General features: G+C 36.3%; 1 protein-coding gene across 9 annotated transcripts in view; it reads right to left on the reverse strand.

Annotated features, from left to right (window-relative positions):
- Positions 1-6,865: 6,865 nt before the first annotated feature.
- CASK (calcium/calmodulin dependent serine protein kinase) overlaps positions 6,866-26,277 on the reverse strand; it is a 303,425-nt gene continuing 284,013 nt past the window's right edge. For 5 of the 9 annotated variants that reach the window (XM_063450135.1, XM_063450133.1, XM_063450130.1 and 2 more), the window contains 5 exons: positions 24,165-24,245; positions 23,984-24,064; positions 22,995-23,197; positions 21,548-21,631; positions 6,866-9,018 (listed from right to left, as the gene is read on the reverse strand). In XM_063450135.1, coding sequence (XP_063306205.1) covers positions 8,842-9,018; positions 21,548-21,631; positions 22,995-23,197; positions 23,984-24,064; positions 24,165-24,245 — 626 coding nt within the window. In that variant the 3' untranslated portion in view covers positions 6,866-8,841. The remainder of the gene's footprint in view (positions 9,019-21,547; positions 21,632-22,994; positions 23,198-23,983; positions 24,065-24,164; positions 24,246-26,277) is intronic. The other 4 variants (XM_063450136.1, XM_063450134.1, XM_063450138.1 and 1 more) reach the window with 1 other exon arrangement.

Here is a 26,277-nt window from a genome sequence, read left to right on the forward strand (position 1 = left end):
TTAAACCCACCCACACAAAACCAAACCAAAGAATCATGCAATCCCTCCACCCAAGTGATATGCTTTGTTGACATAAGTTCTAATTAACACAACGGTTTGTTACACAACCATGCAGTAAATGTTAGATATCCCTATTTAACACATTTGAGAATTACTCTGCGATCAAGATTGTGTACTTCTTTAGCAATGCTAGGTAGGCATCTTTGTGCACGGCCTCTGAAATTGGCTTATGAATGGCTACCCTTCCATAAATGTGATCGTTATTCAGCGCACTACAGGGATTTCTTTTTTCATACCTCAACTGCCTATATTCAACAAGACATTTTGATATGGGATCCATGTTCTGCCATTCCTGATTATCCTTCTCTGTAAAGTGTAACACAAGCACCCAAAGCTGTACAATAACACCAGTAGCATTCATAAGCACATTCCTGTCTGCAAGCATGTGCTATCACACCTAGCATAAGGAAAAATCTTATAGTTCATCCTCTCAAATCAGTATCACGTGGAGGCAAGGTGTGTATGTTTTTGCTGTGTCACAGAGGAATGCTTTATATTATGTGTTAATTTGTCAGCTTGTAATAATGTAGTATTTACCAAAGATCTTGAATAGACAATACAGTTATTGAGTTTTAACTTAAGAATTCCGTTCCTTGTTTTCCATATGTGGATAGATTTGCAAACACTACAAACGTTTAAACTCATTGAATTAGTTATAGTGCCTTAAAGTCCCCCATCACTGTCTCTCCATTCAGCGTCAAACCACTTTTGAGCAGTTTAACACTGTATGAGGGTCCCTGGCTGCATACAGTCCAGCCCCCATTGGAAGTATGGCTTTGGCAGATATTGCACTCATACCAAATTAGTAATAGGCAGCTGTAAAACTGAAAGGTCAGCTGATACGCTCAGCCAGTCATCACAGCCCAGACTCTTTTAACATTAAACTTTTTGAAATTCTGTTGCTTTATATGGATTTAATAACTAGAATCAAAAGAAAACTATTTTTTTTATTCTTAAATATTATATATATTCTTAAATATGTATGGCACATTTATTGCAACCCTTCTAGTCAATATGTGGTGCTACCTCCCTTTGCCAAGATAACAGCTCCGAGTCATCTTCTACAATACCGGATGAGATTGCAGAACACATGGCAAGGAATCGAACACCGTTGCTCCATAAAGAATCTCTCCAGCTCCTTCAAGTTTCGAGGTCAACTTTCTTCTGTTCACCCAATGTTTTCCATGGGTCTCAAATCAGGGGATTTGGATGGCCATGGCAGGACCTTGATTTTGTTGCCAGTAAACCATGTTTGTGTTTAATGTATGTTTTAGATCATAGCCTTGCAGGCAGAGGCAATATAGACACATACATCCTCTTCCAGTTTGATTCATAACATTTCCAGTTGACTGGAACATCTTTAACTTGCTCAGATGGTGGGAATGGACAACTTCAATGCTTTTGCTATTTTCATATTGCCACTCACCATTTTGAGAAGCTCAACAACCTTTTGCCGCACATCACAGCTGTATTTCTTGGTCGGACCCATTGGCCTGTGTGTTACCGCTGTGAAGCAAGATGTCATGGTTGAACAATTTCTTGTTCCTAGTCACTAAAAAATTTAATATCAATGTGCATGTACTGCAAATATATTTTTCTCATATGAATACATAGGAGTGACAATAATTGTGCCACCACACATATATTTAAAATTTTGGGTGTTTCCAATTGTTAATATACATTAGAGTAGAGAATTTTTTTTTTTTAAAGAACTCAAAAGGTTAAACAGACAATTTTTCAAAACCTTCTTTGCTCATATTTACCAAGTGTACCGATATTATTGAAGGGCACTGCATTTGCCTTTGAATTAACTAGGTTTCATGAAGCTGTAGGAAAAGGTTAAATGAATTTGGGGTTTCCACTATTTTGCCTATGTGTATGGAACATTTTTTGTATTTTATTATATACATATAAATATTACACATACATACAGACATTCGCAATGTAGCTGAAGTAAAATTCTTACAATACAGATATACTTGGGGAAAAAAACACAGACAAAAATAATCTTCTTAAGTGCCAGACTGTGATGGTGGAAGTAACTATATCCTAGTTATGCCAACTTCCTTAACGCTTACATCTATACGACCTGTGTAGGGACTTTGAGATAGCCCAACCATTATTCTGGACTCCATTAAGAACTCAGTCACCCAACACGAGACCAATTTTCTTATGGTCTTGTGTTTCCATAATGACAAGGCATTACATGCACCGCATAAATGTTGTAATGGTTATGCGGTGTCCTTTGATGAAACCTTTCCCCCAGCAATTTGACAAAAAAAAAAACCCCATAAAATTCCCAGCAGTCAAATCTACTTCTTTCCTCAGTTTCAAATAAAGTGCATACATTTTCTGTATGACTAAATAGTGTCAAGTATCATTCAGTTCTGCCAAAGTGACACAATATACCTAGCTTGTGTTCATTCGGTGGTGTTATAAGAGATTCAACCGGTTAATCCATGCAATATACTGGACAAAAAAAAAAACAAAAGCAGTGTAAATGAGGTTCACTACATATATAGCATTCAGGCCTGATTTTTACACTGTGTTTGCTTGAAGGAAGATGATGTGTCCACAGGCAATGGTTATACTCAAGTAAATTTTCTGATTGAGGTGAAAAAAAAAAAACAGCCTTGGATAATTCTGAAAAGTCATGAGAAGATAAGGCATCTATATAAGGGTTTGAATTTCTATGCCTGTTCCCCCCCCCCCCCCCCCATTTTGCCCAAATATAAATACTGATTAGTTTTAGTACAAGCTGGCTTGTGATTTTATTTAAAACATACAATGAAATACTTTAGAATGGGCATTGAAAGGATTCACACTGGTGAGAAGTAATGCATAAATTCCCAAAGGCGAGAGAGCTTTAAAGATGTAGTAAATGTTATCGGAATAGCAAAACAAACTATTCAAGAAATACAACATAATACAATATTCATTTTAAAGTGATTCAAAGTTGACTTGTGCATTTGCTTTCAAACAAATTGCCATTCGTCTGAATTTTGGGCAATAAGTAGGTTGTTTGTTTTGTGATATCTCCATATGGCACTTTGTAGTTATGGAATTCAAACATCACAGACAATTGAACATTTTTGTTTACTTACAAAAAAAAAGTTAAGGAACAGCCACAAAACGCTTATTTAATTCACAGATCAAGTGACCAATAGAGGGAAGGGGGGGGGGGGGGGGAAATAGAGAAGCAGTAAAATAAAAGCGAGATACTCTTCCTTTTCCCCCTCTTTTGGTTAATTTTTTCTCAATGATCTATGAACCAAACGGTGGGAAAGTGTATAATATTCATATAAGTATATTTTTGCAGTCCATTTTTGTGTCTTTTTGAGTTCTACAAATTGGTTTTCCCCAAAGCAATTGCATAGGTGAAACTTGTCCGAGGCAAAATGTCACACGGTCAAATTTCAGAGCAACCACTTTGTCGAACCGGCCATACAAGTTTTCCGCCAAGCACAAATCTAATTTTAAGTGCTTCGTTTACCAGCTAAATTTTTTTTTCTTCTTTTTCTTTGCAGCTTCTTCACTCAAAAGATGATCATGTGTGTCTCTCATTTGCACCAAGGACTGTCTTGATCAAGTACACATGGATTATAAAACACATGTGGGTGCATTCACATACAATAAAAATGTATGCAGGTTAGAAATGCTTATTTTTTTGTTTCAGATTTCATCAAAGGAAAATTTAGTTGCTAGTTTTCAAGTACATCCTGGGGTCTAGATATTATTACATATAATGCATGAATACCATTAAAGGGATTCTCCAGTGCCAGGAAAACATTAGTTTTCCTGGCACTGCAGGATCCTGTAGTGCCCCTTCGCCTCCCACGCCCCATCACAAGTTGATGAAGGGATTAAAACCCCTTCATTTACTAACCGGAGTCCTGCGCCGATGTCCTTGGTGCTGGTCAGGCTCTGCCTACTCTCGTCCCCCACAGAAGTCAGCTGGCGGGGGAGACCTAATGCGCATGCGAGGCAAAGGCCGTGCACGTGCATTAGACCTCCCCATAGGAAAACATTCAATGCTTTCCTATAGGGATTTCAGCGACGCTGGAGGTCCACACATAGCGTGAGGACTTCCAGCCCCTCTAGTGGCTGTCTGACAGACAGCCACTAGAGGAGGACTTAACCGTACAAGGTAAATATTGCAGTTTATAAAAACTGCAATAATTACACTTGCAGGATTAAGGGTAGTGGGAGTTGGCACCCAGACCACTTTAATGGGCAGAAGTGGTCTGGGTGCCTGGAGTATCCCTTTAATGACCTATTTAATACATTTCTCCCTAGACCACACACTTTAACCCAAAGACACCAAGTTCAGGGGCACTTTGCTTAAATATACATTTTCACTCACCTGCCCCGTGAATTGTACTATAAGACTACATGGCATCATGAATTTAAATGCATATAGAAATTCAAGTGTTCTTTTAAGTAAAAGATCGAACATTCTAGTTACCTTCTCCAGATGGCTTAGAACCCATTAATGTATCCGTTAAGTGTTAAAATGGAACATGATCTGGAAAATAATGAAACCGCATGTAGCAAATCTTATGTTCTAGTGCATAGCAGTACGATTTTCCACATCATAAGATTATGAATTCTCTGAAATTGGATATATATATATGTTTCCCAGCAAATAATCCGGGTCAAAAGGCAATACTATAAAATTTAAATTGCAATATAAAAATATTACAAATCCACGTCTCAGGGTATATAGCTATTCCTCAGTGTATAGGAAACACTGACATTAATGGTGAGACAATTTAAACATTGGACTACGCTAAGTGCTTTGCTGCAGCAGAATAAACTGAAGTAAAAAATGACACACAAGCAGCTGAATGCTTCACTTTATTGAATGACTAAATAAATGTTGATTGGGACTGCACCTTAAAAAGTTACTATGTCAAATTGTATTAATCAGTTTTGATTATGTACATGTTATTTGCATATAATTAAAGAATTTAGGATTGTAAACCTTTAATCTTTGTGTATATTGGATCACTAAAACTAGCATAACCACATACATACTATTGATACATCTTATCAGCTTATATTGGTATAAGCATAAATTGCCCTGTATTCCTCCTTTGAAAATATGATTTCCTATATTTTATAGAATAAAACATATATAGTTATGTTATAATGTAGAACTATAGGGCTCCTATCTCAATCAGCAGTTGAGCCAATAGAAACACCACCCCCAAACTAAAGCATGGTACACTAATTTCCAAATGATTACCGTTGCAAGTTGTTGATTTTTCAACATTTTCTAGCCCATCATGAACGGTGCATTACAAAAACACTCCTATTCTGGTTGTGTTTTTTCCTGAGAAAATCTCATTCACTCTCAGAATTTAACTATGTACAAAATACTTAAAGCTACATACCAACATATTCACAGTATGCAATCTCTTTATCACCAATTTTATGAAAAGACAACAAATGTACAGAAAAATAAACACAGGAATAACATTTTACAAAAGTCTTTCACCTGGCTTTAATTATGATTAACCAATCTTACAAAGTGACAGTATCTGCTTACTCCTTTTAGGAATTAATATACATATTAACCTTCCAAACCAGGTTAGCGTACCCTTCAAAAAAATTCTAGTCCAATATACATACATTTCACAAGTATACTTGTTGGTATTCATTATTGTATTAGTCCCATACAGGTGTAGAGCTTAGTCCAAAAATGGTTTAACTTGTAGCAGTGTCGACTACTGGAAAGTGTGACCATCTACACAAATATTGTCACACGAAATGGCTCATGCTAAAGTCAATTAAATATATCACAGATTTTGTCCAGTTTTGTCAGATCTTGCCCTTGGTCCAGGCAGGGATTAATGCAACAACAAACTACCAACACGCAGTAAAATGTAAGTACACACTAGCATTTCTTAATGAAAATGTAAGACGAATTTATGATTGCACATTTTAAATAATTTACAAGTACTAAACAATTATGCTATGCGATGGTTAACAGGCACTGGAAACAAACATCTTCTTGGCAAGATACTTAATCCGTTAAATTAGACATAGTTAAAGAAGAAAACAAAAAACTTGACATTGTCCTTTTAAATAAGAAACCTACTTCGCAACAGCATGTAATAATTAGGTTCCCTTAGCACCAGTAACTTCTCCTTCCAAAACAATTATATTTCAATAAGGAGGAGAGGCAGAGATCTTAGATCAAGAAACGGATATGAAAAAATTAAGTATTCTTCAGACATCTCTTTGCAGCTTGCATTTATAAATTTAAAGGCAAGTCGTCGGGAGATTACTGTTAACACTCCAATTTTAGTAAACTACAATATATCATACAAAACAGCTAATTTTGCTTCTCCAGCTTTTGGACATCTATCAGCAACATCCAAAGACTAAGAGAAAATGAGGTGCATAAATAATTGGGGAACATGATTATTTGTTACTTCCGGTAAAAAAAAATATCCTCTTGCTTTCTTCAATTTGGGTTTTCATTAAGACGCTACCTAATAAAAAAATAAAATTACATACATATATATATATACACACAAAAAAAGTCTACATAATCCCAATATAATAGTCTGTTTCACATGATGGTCTACTAAACTTATTGACTGTGCTATCGAAGGAAAAAAAAAAACCAGAAAAACCCTGTAGGTTCCAGCAAAATCACTATTTTTGATTAAATTTGGTGGCAGCTTTCAAGAACAATTGTGGAAAGCCGCAAGCTCTATGACAGGCATAATTCATGTAGCATATGTGCAGTACAATACAACAAAACATGACTGGAAAAAAAAAAAATCGAACAGAATAAAATATATTTGATTTTATTCATACTTGTATTCTCGAAGCGATAACATTTTTTGATAACCACAATCTTTCAGACTAACCAATGATTTTTGAGAAAAACATTATGTTACTTTTGTTATATTACTGTACAGTGATCCTGTAAATTTACAAAGGTGTAATAAACATGATAAAAAAAGGAGAAAAATAAGTAAAAGCAACAAAATTAGTACAAATTAAATGTCTAGGAACAGCAAACAACTGTTGAGTGTGGTGTCTGGACAAATGACACAGTAGTCTGCTGTCCTAAAGTGTTATCTTTCAAGGTTTTTTTAAGCTTCAGAGCCTTTACAGTACCATCAAGGGGTTTTACTTTGTTAACACTATTTTACCTACACATATTTCTCGATTACGCAATATTTCAGTTTTGTTTATTACTTGGATCAACTTCAAAGTACAGGAATATAAATCACAAACAAACCAACAATGTCTTATGGAGACATAAAATGTACATTTTGTGCTTTATATTTTTATGATTGCATGAGACAATGGAAATGAGAAGTAAAAAATAAAATAAACGAATAACTTGTCAAAATGGACTATGAAAACAACTAAAACTAGCTATACAATCATCCACGGTGTCACCATAATTAAGACAGATTTATTTCCCAGCCACATTAACAAATCTGTGAATAAATGAATGACCCAAAGGCATAGAATTGCTGAACACACAAGGAATCATATTTAAAAAATACAAAATAAAATATTGGTCAGTCTATAGTCATCTGTCTTTTTTCTTTTTTTTTTTTAAAGGATTTACACGACTATATTAAGATTTCTTGGAATATTAATTTAAGAGATCCGCAGCCTTCTTGCAGAGAATGCTGGTAACATTTGTGCATTTTGTTCTAAACAATTACATGTGAAAGAAAAAAAAAAAAAACAAAAAAAAACAAAAAAAAAAAACACCCCCAAACAAAAACACACACCCAAATGCAGTTTTCTTTTTGCTTCAACTTAATTAAAATGTTAATACTCTCAGACAACACAGATCTGAAATGGCAAAATCAATTATTACCCTCCCCTTTAATAAGAAATTAAATTGACACAAAATTACAAACACATTTCACTACATGATTAATAATAAAAATCAGTTTCTCTTTTGTGTTTTACTATTTATAAAGTTGCCCAAAATGCAAGGGATGTGCATAGGTTTACAACTTGATTATAATAATTGTATTTTATTTTCTCGGGTACGGTTTCCCATGAACGGAATGTATGTTTCTGTAAGTAGGTTACAGTTTTGTTTCAACACAGATACACCAACAGTATAAACGCTTGCGACTGTCCACATGCATTAAGACCCAATTTCAAATCTCTATATTGTTTACAGATTTTTTTCAAAGAGACAGTATCAAATAAAACTATGGTGTGGTAAACATTGGCTTTTCATGACTTTGAAGAAAAAAAAAAAAGGCCATTAGAGCATGTGGAATATAAGATTTCAAAAGGTGAAGGCTGTTTGCCTAAATAAATTAAATAGAGCCTTTGCTTATCCAATTACTGAATTAAGACTTTAAACTGCTCCACCCAATGTGTAGTAATATTCAATTTTACGCATTAATAAAATAAATCACATAAAGCAGCATATCATTTGTGCAGTTTTCAGAGGCCTTTGAAACAAAAAAAAGCTATGGTTTCCAAAAATAGAGCATTCCAAAGGATTGAATTATGCATATATCTTAAAAAGGTACATTTAATACAATCTAGGAGAAATAAGAGGTTAAAAAGGGATACTGTCTCTTTAAATTAGTGTTAAATTTGCTTAAATTTTCTTTTCCATCTATAAGGACATGACAATAATTATAAATTTAGCTCACACTACATATAGGTAGTCTCTAGGGGCCAAGAGCTGTTGACAGTGTCAACAAGAGGTTTCTCCAAGTACTGCACAAGGTGGTTTTGAAGTAATAAAATGTTGACAGTGATCTTCAAAGTCATCTAGTAGACCCAGGACACTGGAACCCATTGTGGTGCTGTGCACACAAGTTCAATGGCTTCCTCCAGATGTCTAATAGTTTCATCAATCTCATTGTTGATAATTGTTATATCGAAGTAGTGTGCATATGTTCTCTGGAGGATTTCAGATTCCTTCTGCAAGCGTTGAAGGGATTCATCCTGCAAGAAAAATTGAAATAATATAAGAAAGTTAATTACGAAAACTATAGATCTACATACAAAGTGGATACATAATGTGCAAGACCAAGAATGTTTTTTTTTTCCTCCTTTGGTTTTCAAAGTTAAGTATTCCCTAATGAAATGCTTGAAGAATGGACAATCAACTCATTCAAACCTTCCAAACGGATACTTTCTTAAAAATACTTTTAACAAGAAAACAAACAAACCACATTATACAGGTTTGATGTCTTAGAAATAGGTGTTGACAAAGACACCCCCCTCCCCCCCCCCCCAAAACAAACTCAAATGTCTTTTATAGTCTATATACCTCTATGTCTGTTGCCGACAATCCGTCATTGACATGCATTTGGGGTATTTCACTAAAGTCTTTGCAGCCATTCTAAATGTTTTTGTTCATGACAAATATGTAATAGAATGTACATTTGCCAGTATTTTATTACTTAACCCCCCCTTAAGGACCGGACTTTTTTTGCGATGTTGTACATTTGCGACCAGGCATCTTTTTGACACTTTTGTGGTGGTTGTGTTTAGCTGTAATTTTCCGCTCTCTCATTTACTGTTCCCATACAAATTATATATTGTTTTTTTCAGGACAAAAAGGGCTTTCTTTACATACCATTATTTATATAATCTCATCTAATTTAATTTTTAAAAAATGAAAAAATATGATGAAAAATTGAAAAAAATACATGTTTTTTGACTTTTATGTAAAAAATCTTTTACTCATCTACAAAAGCGAATGAAAAAAACTGCTAAATAGATTCAAAATTTTGTCCTGAGTTTAAAAATAGCCAGTGTTTACATGCTTTTTGCATGTTATAGGGCTATAGGTACAAGTAGGATATTGCGGTTTCAAAACCTATATTTTTAAAATGTATCAATAGTGACATTGTAACACTATTATCTGTCATAAATCGCTAAATAACATCCCACATGTACATATTTTTTTTAAAGTAGACAACCCAGGGTATTCAATATGGGGTATGTCCAGACTTTTTTAGTAGCCACTTAGTCGCAAACACTGGCCAAAGTTAGCGTTCATATTTGTTTGTGTGTGAAAAAAGTAAAAAACTAAATTGAACGCTAATTTTGGCCAGTGTTTGTGACTAAGTGGTTACTAAAAAAGACTGGACATAACCCATTTGCAATACCTTTTGTTGTCTACTTTTGCAAATGGTATGCCATCATGGGGGTAATTCTCATTCCTGGGCTACCATACGCTCTCAAAGGCAACGTAACCAACCTGGCCATTTTCAAAGTAAAAATATGACCCATATATTTGACCCTGTAACTTTCAAAAACGCTATAAAACCTGTACATGGGGGGTACTGTTATACTCAGGAGACTTTGCTGAACACAAATATTAGTGTTTCAAAACTGGAAAATGTATCACAACAATTATATCATCAGTAAAAGTGCTGTTTGTGTGTGAAAAATGCAAAAAAAAGTCACTTTCACTGACAATATCATCGCTGTGATATGTTTTACTGTTTTGAATCACTAATATTTGTATTCAGCGAAGTCTCCCGAGTAAAACAGTACCCCCCATGTACAGGTTTTAGGGTGTCGTAGAACGTTACAGGGTAAAATACAGTGATAGCAAATTAAATTCTCTGGACTTTCGGCCTGGGTTGGCAGGCAGGTCCCTTAAATTGCAATCAATAAAATAAATTAATTATGTAAAAATATTACATAAATACGCACGTAGAATTTAAATATATATGCATATTTATATATTTGAAGTCTACGTGTATATTTATTTAATTATTTATGTAATTTTGTATATGGACATATGAATAGTTCGTATTCTTTTTATTTATTTATATATACATAGATATATATACAATTTCATTCTAAGTGTATTTTGATATAAATATATATATATTAATATCAAAATACAGTTAGAATAAAATTTCGTATAGATATATAATTTTTTTTAAAATTTTTATTATTATTTTTAATTTTTTTAGTTTAATTTAAATTACTTATTATTTGTAGTTTATAATAATATATATACAATATATATAGTTATTATATATATTATATATATACACGTGTGTAATTTAATTATAAGTGTATTTTTATATTAATATATGTACATATTAATATAAAAATACACTTAGTATGACATTATATATATGATATTTAGACATATATTATATATATATAATATACGTCTATATATCATATATATATATACACATATATAATTATTATTTTTATTTATTAACTTTAAACTTTATTTTTTTTATGATTTTACACTAAGCAGGGAGACTGCCTGTCAGCACAGACAGTCCCCCTGCAGGCAGAGACTAGGACACCTATTGTGACCATGTGGTCGCCCTGTTGGGCGATCACATGGCCACAGGGGTCCTAATCCGCCATGGGGAGACTGTCTGGGCTGCAGGCAGTCTCCCCACAACGGGAGCACCGCCGATCGCCGCCGGGGGAACAACGGCGATCGGGTAAGTACATTGGACCGTTAGGACGGTTCAGGACCGTCCTCGGTCGGCAATGCAAAAATGTCGATGACGGTCCTGAACCGTCCTCGGTCCTTAAGGGGTTAAAGGGAGTGTCAACACAACTTCTTTAAAATTAAGTTGGTACGGTGCCAAGGTTAATACTTTATTATGAATGTGGGGCAACTGATTGGCTTAAAGTATTAGCTGATGGCTCTAATCAATGGCACACCTGCCAGCAGATGTCTGCTTCCTCTAGCCGAATTTTAGAAACTATGTCGATGAGGACAGCAAAGAATTGCGCTCCTAGGGTTAAACCGTGTGTGAATGTCTAACTCCTACAGGTAAGGAAATGCCAGGGACCTCTTGGCACCATATCAACTTAAAGGGACACTATAGTCACCAGAACAACTACAGCTTATTGAATTTGTTCTGGTGAGTAGAATCATTACCTTCAGGCGTTTTGCTGTAAACACTGTCTTTTCAGAGAAAATGCAGTGTTTACATTACAGCCTAGTGATAACTTCACTGGCCACTCCTCAGATAGCTGTTAGAGATCCTTCCTGGGTCACGGCTGCCTAAAATGCATCCAAACATTCAGTGTCTCCCCCCCTCTGCATGCAGACACTGAACTTTCCTCAGAGATTCATTGATTCAATTCATCTCTATGTGAAGATGCTGATTGGCCAGTGCCGTGTTTTAATTGTGCTGGCTCTGCCCTGATCTGCCTCCTTGTCAGTATCAGCCAATCCTATGGAGAAGCATTGTGATTGGATCAGGCCACCACTTGTGATGTCAGCAGACAGCTTGTTTTTCTGAGGCAAACAGTATGCAGAGCTACAGCTTCAGGCTTGAATACAAGTAAGATTTTGCTATATTTATCGAGGCATGAGGGGCCCAGGGGGGCTAGATGGTGGTTTTAACATTATAGGGTCAGGAATACATTTTTGTGTTCCTGACCCTATAGTGTTCCTTTAATTTAATGGACTGATTCTTTTTTAAAGGCATTTTTATGTTCATTCTGGAAGAGAAGTCAAAATAACTTGTGATATTGTCTGTTCAGGAAGTAATTTAACATTGTATGCATAACAAAAACTTTTTCTGGGGAAATGCAAGTCGTATCCAACAGTATAAAAAAAATACAGGGGCAATGAAAAAAAAAATACAAATGCTTATTGTACAGTTTAACGGGACATGCATCACTTGAATTTTTAGTGCACAATTAAATAAACCAAAATAAAACAAGACACATTGAAAAGTATGTAATAAACATTTTTAAACTTGGTCAGATTGCATTGTGGGACATCCTTCTCAGCTAGAAGAGTTTCTTCATCCCTTCTCCCCCCCCCCCCTCCTCATTTTCACTTTTACCCACACAATTTATGCTTAATAAAGCAGTTTTGATGTATAAATCATGCCCCTGCAGTCTCACTGCTCAATTATGTCATTTAGGAGTTAAAACACTTTTGTTTCTGTTCATGCAGCTTTAGCCACACCTCTCCAGGCTGTGACTGACACAGCCTGTATAAAAAAAAAATACATTTTCAATCTTAACTTAGTTCTGTAAATTAAACTATAATCACACACTAGGCTCCTGCATGCTTTAGAAAAGAGCAGGAAATAAGAAATTCCTTAGACCAGGTGTGGAAAGCACAAGAAAGAAGCTAGTAAATATGAAAAATACAATCATACTTACCTGCTTTCTGCAGCCTGCAGAGAGGAAAATGTCTCATTCAAGAATAAAGCTTTTGAATGTGACAACTGTGTCTCAAAGTGATGCATGTCCCTGTAATGAAGCTCATTTGGGCAAAATGTATGTTACTATGTTCAACTAAATTGAACTACTTAAAAATACCTCCTAGACATATTTATCCAAAAATAAAATAATTACTGGTAGAAGTATGATTTCTCATGAGATCTTCATTGAAGGAAGAAAACCATGTTGTGTTCATCAGATAATATGGTAAAACACCAGTTTCTGTTCAAGCTGGTAAGCTCTTGTCACTGACAGTAAATAAATATTGTCTGAGACTTTCTTCAAATTTTGCAAATGTTCAGCTTTAAAAACTGTAATGGCGTGGGGCGGGGCTTGGAGGCTGAGGGAGTTGGAAGCAGCATGGCTGAGCTCCTCAACAGAAAGTTACCATAACATCGATATAACAATTTATGGGGCCAATTTTTATAATACTCCTCATGTATTCAAATATGAACACATTGGCTCTGACCCAGATTGAGTTCTTTAAGGAGTATCTTGTGTTTGGTGCTCTGTTCCCCTACCCTGGACCGGTGGGGGTCATCCCGGTCCTCTACTGCACTGTCCCTCGACTGGCTAGACGCAACAGGGTCCCTGTGTTGGTGCACAGGAGCACTTAACTCTACTTGCCTTAAATGGCAGCTGACTGTACCATGCTGGCTACTGGAGGCCACATCAGATGCAACCCCTCTGCAGTTTCCTGGAATGATTAGATTGCCTGTGTGCCGCATTCTGGGAAAGCCTACAAGCAAAGCAAGAGGCTAAAGCAGGAAGAGGGAAAACGCAGCTGGCGCCTCAGTGAGAGTCCCGGGGGCAAATTTACCAACGCCCATTCAGAGAATGAGCAGAAAGAGGAGACATCCTCCGTATTTGCAACAGCAACCACCTGGGAAGCCTCCAACCAGCCCAAGGGGGCAGTAAACCATGCAGGCTGGTACCTTTGGGGGCTGCCACTGGGCCTGCATCACCCTCAGAGAGCTGGGAAATGGCTTTTGTTGCCCATGGGGTTCCGGCATTCAAATGAAGCTGCAGCTTAACTTCAGGCTCACAGCTCAGGCCTCCAGGATGGGCATTGGCTGAATGCCGGGAACTGCCGTGGGGACTTGCTTTACTCACCACTGATTCAATGCATGACCTGACCGCGTAGCCTTTAGTTAATTTCCCCAAGTTCTGTCAGTTCTAGTTTGGGTTCTTGTGCCTTTTTGCTTGCTTATACATGGCAGTCTGACTTAACTATGCAGGGTCCTCATTAATTATAGCGAATGCTCTGGGCCAAACCAGCCTCACTTTTGATGTAGTAGATGTATCTTAGTTTATTAATTTGACACTGTATTATTGTCTAATTTTATATCATTTAGTGCAGTATCACACTGATAAGATGGAGACCAGTGGTCATTAAGTTATGCTCAACACTTGTCTCTCCATGTCTCACTACGCACAAGCCTAGTTTTGGTCCATCGAGTAGACATGTCTCCCTAGCTTGAACATTAATATTTACTTAAAATTGCGCTGTTATTTCATACCATACTTCTGTGTTACGCAGTGTGCAATTATTGTGTTTGACTTTGCTGTTGTGGCACTGCAAGCTTCTCTGTTATTTTATGCACATCAAAAATAAAGAATATAAAAACCACAAAAAACAAAAACTGTAATTAACTCTATGCAATATCATATCTGCAGTGCCATAAAACAGCCAGATTGGCCCACGCTTTGGAAGCATAGATCCCAGACCTCGCCGACATTCCTGTCACTGCAGTAGCTATTGGTTCGGCTCATGAAGAGAATGCTAGCTTAACCACCATCTTAAAATATGCAATTTCCATATTTTGTAAACCTAAGTACCCAGTGGCTACCAAACTCAAGAGTGAATCATAGTTAAGCATGTTATATAACTCTCTCTTCTTTGACAAAGTTAATGTCAGCCTACACGAGCTTCAATCCTTCAATCACACTTAATGCTTTACCATTCTCTTACACAACCTGTATTAACCTGTTAGTTACTTAAAAGTGTGCAGTTCTCTTATATGCCACAGTATTATACCTTGTGAAATGCCTGTATTTGCTGTCGTGGCAAAATAAGCATGTCTGTCTAATTTTTACACAACACTAATTTATGCACACACAAAAAAAAGGTTTTAGTCACCTGAAATCCAACAAGCAGCGAAGTTTCTGGGGATGCTCTTCTGCACCCCCTACTGACGTCACAGGGCTGTATGTGCTCCAATCACAGGCATCTCATGTAGAAGCCTGTGATTGGACCGTTTCGCTGGCTCAGAACAACACATGCATGTGCTCCGAGCCAGTGATGGGAAGGTGTTAAAAAAAAAAAAAAGTGCCCACAAGGAGGGAAGTAGAGCTAGCTTTCCTCTTTTGTGCAGTGCGTGCTGAAAACAGACATAATTTATGCACAGAATGGACATTAGGCAGCCTGGAACAGAGTTTTGGGCTGCAAATGTTATGTGTACAGATATCTCAGTATGTGCAATGTTTCAAGCTGAAACACTGCACATACTGACGCCTACCACCATGACCACTTCAAATGACTGAAGTGGTCATGGTGGTTGGAGTAACCTTTTAACAATCAGGACTAATAAGTGCTTGTATTTTAAGTTTTGTTTAATTGCACTGTGTGTTGATATTATTATTAGCAAAATTAAGAATTTCCCCCTCCCCCATTGTAATGTTTAATTAATTGGTAATGTTGTTTTATGTATAAATATACGGTATCAGAAGAAATGCCTATATCTCCTTTAAATATTTTATATACTGTCTATAGGTCCACTTAAAACAGGAAGATTTAAATGATAATGGAATGAACACAAAGTAAAAGTGCCAAAAAGACCTTAATCACCAACGTTTAAATTACTAAGATTATTTATTTGCATTGCCTTCTAGAGAGATGTGTACAATAGAATATCCCATAATTTTATTTTATAATTGCAAGGTATAAGTGAGCTGGATGAAAAAAAACAAGGATCATCATTATGAGGCAAGTAACTGTTTCCCATCCCTTATGACTGTCTTAAAAAAAAAAAAAAATCTCTATATGCATATAAACATTAAAAAAAAAAAAAAAACCTTCAATAGATTGGCGTGACATCAAGAAGAGAGGGGAAAAATAAAATGCATCATGTGGAGCTAGAGGTACTCAGAAATCCTCAGCAGGCTACAGCTGCCTGAGGCTAAGAGGATACTTGATTTTCATTATAAGACTTTCAGAGAAATGGAAAGCACAACCTTCAAAATGCTCCTGAACTTTCATTAGCATATGCAGTGCTAGTGAGCAAAAATTTAAATGTAGTTTTTATTACATGATAAACTTCGTCTGTTTTTTGCAGTTCACCTTTCTTACAAAGTTTACAGTCCAAACGCTGTGTATTTTAAATAGATGGGCTTTATGATTATAGGGATCACACAAAAAAAAAAACTACATAAAGGAATTCCTACTACATGAGCAAGACCGCTAATAACATGAAGGTTATTATTGCCTCTGCCTTGTTAGCAGTCCGCCCGCATATTGCTACAATTGCATTTACTTTGTGCATATTTTGCTGGGATTTAAAGGGACCCTATAGTCACTAAAACAACTTTAGCTTAATGAAACATTTTTGGTGTATAGATCATGCCCCTGCAGTCTCACTGCTCAATTCTCTGCCATTTAGGAGTTAAATCTATTTGTTTATGCACCCTAGTCACACCTCCCTGCCTGTGACTTGCACTGCTTTCCTAAATACTTCCTGTAAAGAGTCATCTAATGTTTATCCTTACTTTATTGCAAGCTATGTTAATAGCTTGCTAGACCCTGCAAGAGCCTTCTATGTGTAAGTAAAGTTCAATTTACAGAGCAGGAGATAACATAATTTATGGTAAGTTACATCTGATTCAAAGTGAAACCATTTTTTGTTTCATGGAGGTTGTGTCAATCAGATCCAGGGGAGGTGTGGCCAGGGCTGCATACACAGAAACAAAGTGATTTAACTCCTAAATAGCAGTGAATCGAGCAGTGAAACATCAGAGGAATAATCTATTCTATACAGTAAAACTGCTTTATTAAGCTAAAGTTGTTTAGGTGACTATAGTGTTCCTTTAAATTGTTGCCATGTAGGTAATGACATTTATGGTTTCTCTCTCCCTGGTATCCAGACTTAATATAGGTTCCCACGCCGCCAACTGCTTTGCTTATTACATTACGGCTTATTAACAGTTTGTACATAGTACCTTCACTATAGTAGGGATTATTTTGTGTTAGATAAGGGCTAGTTGGAATTAATGAATTGGACGTTGTGCATGTAAGTAGGAGTTTATTTACATACATGTTGTGTAACTTAATAAAGTTAATCTATATAAAATACACAAAAGCCCCAAACACAAATATAATTATAATATATATATATACATACATACACACACACTTATTTATTTTTACGCTTTGGTATTGTCTTTTCAATTTTTTCTTAATTATGCTACTTGCCTATTCCATAATGTATGTTGACAGTACAAGCCTTAATACATTTATTTCTTCATCTCCCTAGAATACCCGGTCAATCCCCCTGGTAGGCCTATAGTATAGGGTATAGATTACATTTTTTGGGAGTGACATCACACTTGGGTGATACTATAGCTGCACATTGTTTTAGTGCCGCTGCACCTTAAAATTGCATTGTTTTTATAATAAAGTTAATCTATATAAAATTCATAAAAGCCCCAAACACAAATATTATATATATATATATAAAAATATTTTTATACTTTGGTATTGTATTTTCAATATCTTATTGATGATGCTACTTGCCTATTTCATAATGTATGTTGACAGTACAAGCCTTAATACAGTTATTTCTTCATCTCCCTCACACAACCTATTTGTTTAGGGTTTCCATTATCTTGCACCATAAGAGTATGTGGTTTCTTGTATCCTAACACTAGACATGAGCGATATTGACTAAAGTGCTTTGACTCCCCTGACTCGCAGTCAAGTTTGTATCACACATCTTAGTAGGGTTATATGAGACGTTAAGTCATAGCCTAAATTATAGACACATTTACATTGTAAAATGGGTGCATTCCAATATATATGTTCTTTCGATTAGTTTTCTTTTGTGCAATACATATAACTGCTTTTTCACCTGCAATAAAGCATTAAAAAGAAAAGAGAGAGAGAAAAAAGTACTACTTAAAGGGACACTATCAATTTTAATTAAAACAAAAATAATAATAATTGCATTTTGTGTAACATAAAAATCTGCTTTTTTGCCGGTCAAGAAAATCACACGAGTCAACTGCTAAAACATAACAGAGATAATTCTGAATAGATGCAGGAAATGTGTTACAAGAAAAACCAAGATGTTTCTTTTCTTTATACCAGTCATACCTTTACATTAATTAGAAGATACAAACAGTCAATATGTTGTGATAATAGGGTTTACATATTCAGCAGATTTTAGCAGCTTAATGTAAACTAAAATTAAGATAATTCACAACTCACACAAATGTAAAAAAATAACACATTTGTGTTGGTAAATAACTAAACACAGGTAATGCAAGTTATTGAAGTGTTTAAAACATTTTCTTTTCTTTAATTTTAACATTATACATATAGTTTTATAGTAATGACAGCAGATTTCAGATGTTATAAGTTTCAAAAGATTACAAAAGTAGTCTGATAGTGTCCCTTTAATATATTTTTTTAAAGCAAAAGACAAATCAAATAAAGCAGCATCTACCTTAGGGGTGTCAAAATGCACCTACCACCTGTTGGACTAGAATGTCCATAATTGTCTTCCAGAAATGGCTTGGCAAAGAAATACAGGATTTGAAGCCAACAAACATTAGCAGAGATGCAGTTCAACACCCCTTATCCAACTACTTAAAAACTACACAAGTAGAAGTATGTAAAGTAAATTTTCTTTAGGGTCAGGTCCTCTCTGGTACTTACTGGTAATTTTCTGCACCATCGTGGAAGCTTAGCAAATTTTGCAAGTGTACAAGTAAAAGGAAAAGAAAAGTTTGTGATTTAAGAAATTAAAAAAATAAATAACTAAAAATAGTAAACAGCATGCGAGAAAAGAAAGAAAATAAAAAAAGTATAAAAAAAATATCAAACACTATCTTGACGAAACAAAAATATAAAAGAAAAGTGTATTGGTTTCAAAAGAAAAGTGTTTTGGTTTCAAAAACAAATTATATAAAATATTTCATGTTCCAGGGAAACATCTGAAAGCTATCATACCGTGGTTTAAGGTTTGCAAAGAATTTATGATCCAGTTTAATCAAGCTTTCCTTTGATAAAGAAGACTCTTTAAACGCATCCCTTTCAAGCAATTGTTTTTGGTTTTATATAGTGTAATGTATAATCCAACATAATTTTCTGCTTAAAGTGGACTATTGTGACTGGTTGTCCTTACAATCCTGCTACAATGAAACACCATAAAATATTTGGTTTAATTAATGTAAATTGGTTACATTAAATTAATGTAGATGAATTATTCATTAGAATACAATATATATTACAATACATGTCTTCATCTAAAAGATGAGGCATGCTCTGTGAGCTAATTAGTAGCAGACCTGGGATAATTAGCTTTAAGCCAAATCACCATAAAATGACTGGTTCACAGCGCATTTGACTACAATACAGAACAATATATAGTAGTAGTATAACGTACAGTAAAAACTTAAATTACAACAGTCCACAGTGTCTTGGCCTCAATTCTCCATAATGGGCAAAATATGAATTGAGAGCAGTTGGGTAACTGTTTGAGTGGGCAAATAGATCAGGCTATTCAGTGAATAATGGCCATTGAATTCCAGATAACAGGGGAACCTGTAACTCCACCACTTCTAGTATCCCTTACCTCCCCACTCCCCAAGTAATAGCAAAGAACATGCCTAGCTCAGCTACCACACCATGTATTTATGCCATATATATGGCATAACGGTCATACCTGCACAGATATTCTTGTTTCATAGTGGGTATAGAAAGTAGGCGGCAGACATGGTTTATATTGCTCTCTGGGGCCAATATGTGGCCTCCATTAGCCACATATCCTTGGGCTTTTGAAAGGGTTTTCTTAATGGTTGAGTAACTGCAGTCTTAAAGGACCACTATAGTGCCAGGAAAACAAACACGTTTTCCTGGCACTATAGGGTCTTTGGGACCACCCAACCCTCAGGGTCCCACTCTCGCCGGGCTGAAGGGGGAGGAAGGGGTTAAACACTTACCTTTCTCCAGCGCTAGGGAACTCTCCTCCCTCTTCCGACGTCAGCGCTGAATGCGCATGCGCGGCAAGAGCCGCGCGCTCATTCAATCAGTCCATAGGAAAGCATTTCTGAATGCTTTCCTATGGACGGCAGCGTCTTCTCAATGTGATTTTTACAGTGAGAAGCGCGGAAGCGCCTCTAGCAGCTGTCAATGAGACAGCCAGTAGAGGCTGGATTAACCCTAATTTAAACATAGCAGTTTCTCTGAAACTTATGTTTACAGCTGCAGGGTTTACACTAGATGGACCTAGCACCCATACCACTTCATTGAGCTGGAGTGGTCTGGGTGCCTATAGTGGTCCTTTAAAAGACCATTCCACACCCATAAAGCACTACAGCTTGTGAACGTGCTATATAGATGAGGAGTATCCTATTTTAATCCCAGTTTATAAAAGTGCTTAATTCTATGAGAAATCAGCACTTTTATAAATAAAGTATGAAACGCCTCCCCGGCTGTCAATCTGAGCCAACATAAGTGGGAGACTCGCTCTACTTGAGAGTTCCTGCCTTTTCGTCCATTTCTCCTCATAGACCTCACATCAGACCAGCGTTCTTCCTGACTGCTTTTGCAGTGTACGTGAGCAGACACGAGCGAGTGTGATTGCTTATTTGCCTGTGTAGCCTGAAGGTCTCTCCTGTGGAAGAATGGGAAGGCTTGCATGGTTGCAGTCAAAAAAACTGCTGTTTTTGCCAGCTCTTTTTAGATATACCCCAAATTTCAACATGCAGCAAAAAACGCTTTTATTGTGGGGTATATCTACTAAATAGTGACCCCCACCCATTTTTGGAGTGGAGTGTTCCTTTAAGTTTTACCAAGCAAGCAATAGGGACATGAAAAGCAATGTGACTAAATAATGTAAACATTGAAAAAATAATTGTATATAACACAAACACTGCATATATTAAATATGCAGTATGTCCCTTATAGTGATATTTTGTGCCTAGCAATGCATTCCTCATTTGTTTCTGAATAGATAACTTCATTTTTTTTAAATTAGATTCCAAGTTAAAAAGAACATGTGGAAAATGTTCTTACCTCAGTGATGCTTGGGGTAATCGTAGGTGCAGCAATAAAGACAACAAAGGGAGCAAACTCAGCTGTTCTCAGTACTTTAAGAGCCTACAGAGCAAAAAAGAATATTGACATTAAATCATGTAAGAAAATAGCTGCCAGTAAAATTATTAAGTAGCAGTAATAATGAGATTAATATTATTTATAGTTTATTTATAGTTTAAAATTATAAGGAAAGGACAGTATGGAAAATGTCATCAGATGTAATCTGTTAGAAAATACAGGTACAGGACATATAATTGTATGAAGATGAATACAAAATAGTGCATTAAAGGACCACTATAGTGCCAGGAAAACAAACTCATTTCCTGGCACTATAGTGCCCGGAGGGTGCCCCCGCCCTCAGGGTCCCACTCCCGCCGGGCTGAAGGGGGAGGAAGGGGGTTAAACACTTACCTTTCTCCAGCGCCGGGCTCCCTCGGCGCTGGGGACTCTCCTCCGCCTTCCAACATCATCTGCTGACTGCGCGGCAAGAGCCGCGCGCGCATTCAGCCAGTCCATGAAAGCATTCTCAATGCTTTCCTATGGACGCTGGCGTCTTCTCACTGTGAAAATCACAGTGAGAAGCGCGGAAGCGCCTCTAGCGGCTGTCAGTGAGACAGCCACTAGAGGCTGGATTAACCCATATGTAAACATAGCAGTTTCTCTGAAACTGCTATGTTTACAGCAGGCAGGGTTAATCCTAGATGGACCTGGCACCAAGACCACTTCATTGAGCTAAAGTGGTCTGGGTGCCTATAGTGGTCCTCTAACTGATTTATCCATGAATCCCATCATCTCTATAACCAATACCATAGATCGCCATTTTGATGCAGGTTATTATTTCATACAGACTGCTAACCTTGCATATTCACTGGCATGCCATCACATTATGCAATTTGCCTGAACACTGCCCTCTCATAGAATTCACAAACTGAAAAAAAGCTGTGCGTCATGGATTGATCACTATTCATAATGATCCCAAAAAGGTTCCATCATCTCACCCCCTGTACAATTAGTATTGCTGAAAGATGGAAGTAGAACAAGATGGAAGAACATACACACATGTGGCTTTAAAACACTTTTTCACGCTTTCTGCATAGAGTATGGAGAAGAAATTAAATTATACAACAGATGTCATTTCTGCACACAGCGTTATTTTCCAGATTGTGGTTCTATGTGATGTTTTTGCTTCCAGTAACATGTTCTGTTTCAAGTTGCTGTTTATTTAAATATCAGGACTGTTTTAAAGGCAAATAGTTAATATCAGTAAGCCAATTATTTTCCATTGTTTAAGCAGCTTTCTTAGCCTCATCCACAGGTAACTTAAGCAAAATATAAACCAAACGTTTGTATATTGTTTCAGTTACATTAACAACAGACTGGGATACACGTGTTTTTCTTTTAAAGGACTATTACAATTATGACATACCTGAGGTTCAACATCAAGTATTGCAATAAGTCCCTGCTCGTGAATCTTTCGTATTGTTTCCAGTTTAGTCCCATACATGGCATCTTCGTGGCTGCCATATTCCAGATATTCATTGTTGGATATATCTTGCATCATTTGGTCATGTGACACAAAGAAGTAGTTTTTACCATTTTCTTCATCTTTCTTTGCAGGTCTGGTTGTATCTGTAAAGTAAAATAATAGTGAGTATAAAAACAATATGAAATATACAACCTTACAGTCAAGATAGACAACACTGGGTAACTGGGAGTTAGACAAGAGGATAATATGGAGTGTAATTACTTTGTTAAATTAAATCTTAATGTAAACAGAAAGCCATTAAACGACCACACAGGAATGATGTGTGAGAAAAAAACGGGTGCTAAGGAATATAAGAGTGGTAGCAGCAATCACTGCAGATTATAAGAATAATGAAGGAGTAGTGAGTAGTATTAGAGATTGAAGATGTGGAATGTTTTCTTTAGCTACACAATATGCGTTACCACATTTATTATATTCCACCATGGAGTAACAAACAGAATAACAGGGCCACCTGTGGGACAGGAAAGACAATGGAAGGCCTAGCATGAACAATATGGACCATAATTGGCCTCAGTGGTTCTTGGGACACAAATGTCACTTTTGCAAAACTATTATACTTGCAGTCCCTATAATTTGTGTTTACTGTTTTGCCTCTTTATATGAAGGATGCCGCGGTGTTCCCTTTGCTTGTAATTTGTTTACTCAACAGGGAAGAACAATGTGAGTATGCAAGTAGAAAGTGCAAATCCTTGGCAAAGGAGAGACTGTTCGGAGAAGATGTACACAATCCATAAGGACAACATGTTTGTGTGAAGACACAGAGCAAGTTATAGTGATCATGGCAAGTCCAAATGTTCTCAGGTACAGGGTAGGTGCTTGCTTAAGACAGCCATATGACCAGTATTTTCTCTTTCTTTTGGGTTACTTACGAGGGATAGGATATGCAAATCTGTCCGGATGTTTTGTAATTAAGGTGTTCTTTATGTGCCTCCTACCAACACCATGTGCACCTAAAAAAAATAAAAAAAATAAGATACCTTATATGGTAAGTGTTCTTGGACACAAGTTTGAGGAACACACACACACACACACACACAAACAGCATATTACCTAATAAGACTAGTGTTTTCCTTTTGAATGCTGGCAGTTTCACCACTTCTTCGTAAGTGACAAGATCTAATTGATCAAAGACTAAAAATAGAAAACATAATAAAGGTTAGCTGACATTTTTCTGTACAACACTGCAATACTACGACTGCCTAAGAAAGTAAATATTACAAAAATATTACTTTTTAACAAATTATCAATACTACAAATGCAAACACTATATTGTTAATTATGTAGTAAAATTCAGTGAAACATTTTCCATGATAATGGGCACTAAGTGAACTCTCAAGCAACTAATGAATAAGCAAGCAAAACAATATACATACATGCTCATATTTCCATTCCTTCAAACTGATTTCAAATCCTAACATGCAATAAATAGTGGAAAAGAGATCTATGAATGTCATGCCACTGAGACTTATTTTAGAATAGTGATTTTCCATATAATAGTCAAGTTAAACAAATTATTCTGAACCCTTGTAGGTGGATTCATTGCCTCTTTCAGAAGGGAATCCTCCCCCCTCCCCCCCTCCACCCACCCACCCCACCTCAAAACAGCAGATTGAAGAGTTTTAGTATTCATTGCCACCTTACAAAGATACAATAGTGTGCGACCGGTATATTCTTCTAAAGCACAGAAACCTAAAGCAAATATGAAAACCCCATTCAATGAGGGTCAAAGTTCTAGTGCACAATAAGGCACAAACTACCATGTAAAATTATTCAGGACCAGCTAAAGCATTCCAGTGGATTTCGACTACAAAATTCATATCACAGAGGTACCATGCTAGTACCCACTCTGCCACTGTCTACACCTTTACCACAATGGCCAGGGACACCATACAAAACATATATTGCACTCATATGAATTTCAAACAAATCCATTCTGCAAAACTAAAACAAATCTCCTGTATCCACACTCAGTTTGTGCTGTATACCATCCAATACAAATCCAGAAATAAGCCCATTCCCATCTTTAATGTCCCCACTAATTACCATGTTCGATATAGACTGACTGATGCTCTCTTGGTTAATATCGTTCTATGAGAAGAGTAATGATGGCATTGACCTTTTTACAATAGGGAAATTTGCCATTCAGTGAAGGGCCAAAATGTAGGGTACAATCAATTTAATTGTCGGGTCATTCAAGCTCCTTTTGTCATGTGGGGTCCTGCCTAAGATTGTCACAGCACGGGAACCAAAAGTACATCAATTTCCCCAACAGAGGAGGAGGAGGAGGAGATCAGGATGACACACCAAATTTACTGGATGCAATTTTCTGTACAAATATATATTGCTGAATTCAATGACAATGCTATCTTTTCATGAAAAAGAAGAAATGTACTTCACTTGATACCAAGTTTTACCTTTCATATTTGGGGGGGGTGGGATAAACTATATCAGGTGACATGATCTTCCATAGGTAATAAGCTTTTGCAGTGCACTAACATATAACATGCCCATATGTGAAGTTTATCAAGAAAACTATTCAATGAACAGGATAGTGGCAGTGTGTGGTATTGTAAAGCTATATGAATGTAATAATTGGCCCACATAGAACCTGTGCTTTGTAGCCATTAGAATCACAGACATGACCTTTCAAGCTGTATGTAATATTATGACTATGCACTGAAACTTCATTATCTCGTACTGCATGTCCACTAGTAAAAGCATCATCATATCACACCTTTCTTGTACAAGTGCAAAAAAAGAAAATACAATTACCGCTTATACTTATATTATGTCCATGACCCTTCTAGAATATTGATTGGTAAACCTTGATCATTTTGTGACCAAAGCACTCTCAGTATGACCTTAAACTACTCTATTGGCTTTCCATACAAAATAAAACTGTTCCTTTAAGAATTAAAAAGGGTGTACAATATATATTTGGTTATTGGAATCTGAGCACGATCCTTTTTTTTTTTTTTTTTTTTTTAACACCTAACTTTTTATTTGACAGCAAGCAAAAATTGAGTAGTAATAGACTTTTTGATAAATTACTTTAAAGCATTCCACCAGGACCACAGTAAAACAAGCGGTAGAGGGGGATGTCCAGGTTGCCATAGGGGAGCTTAGATGTTTAATGCTGTTGCAGGAGGTGCAATTCTACCTC

The sequence above is a fragment of the Pelobates fuscus genome, chromosome 1 (assembly GCF_036172605.1).
Source record: "Pelobates fuscus isolate aPelFus1 chromosome 1, aPelFus1.pri, whole genome shotgun sequence".
NCBI lineage: Eukaryota > Metazoa > Chordata > Amphibia > Anura > Pelobatidae > Pelobates > Pelobates fuscus.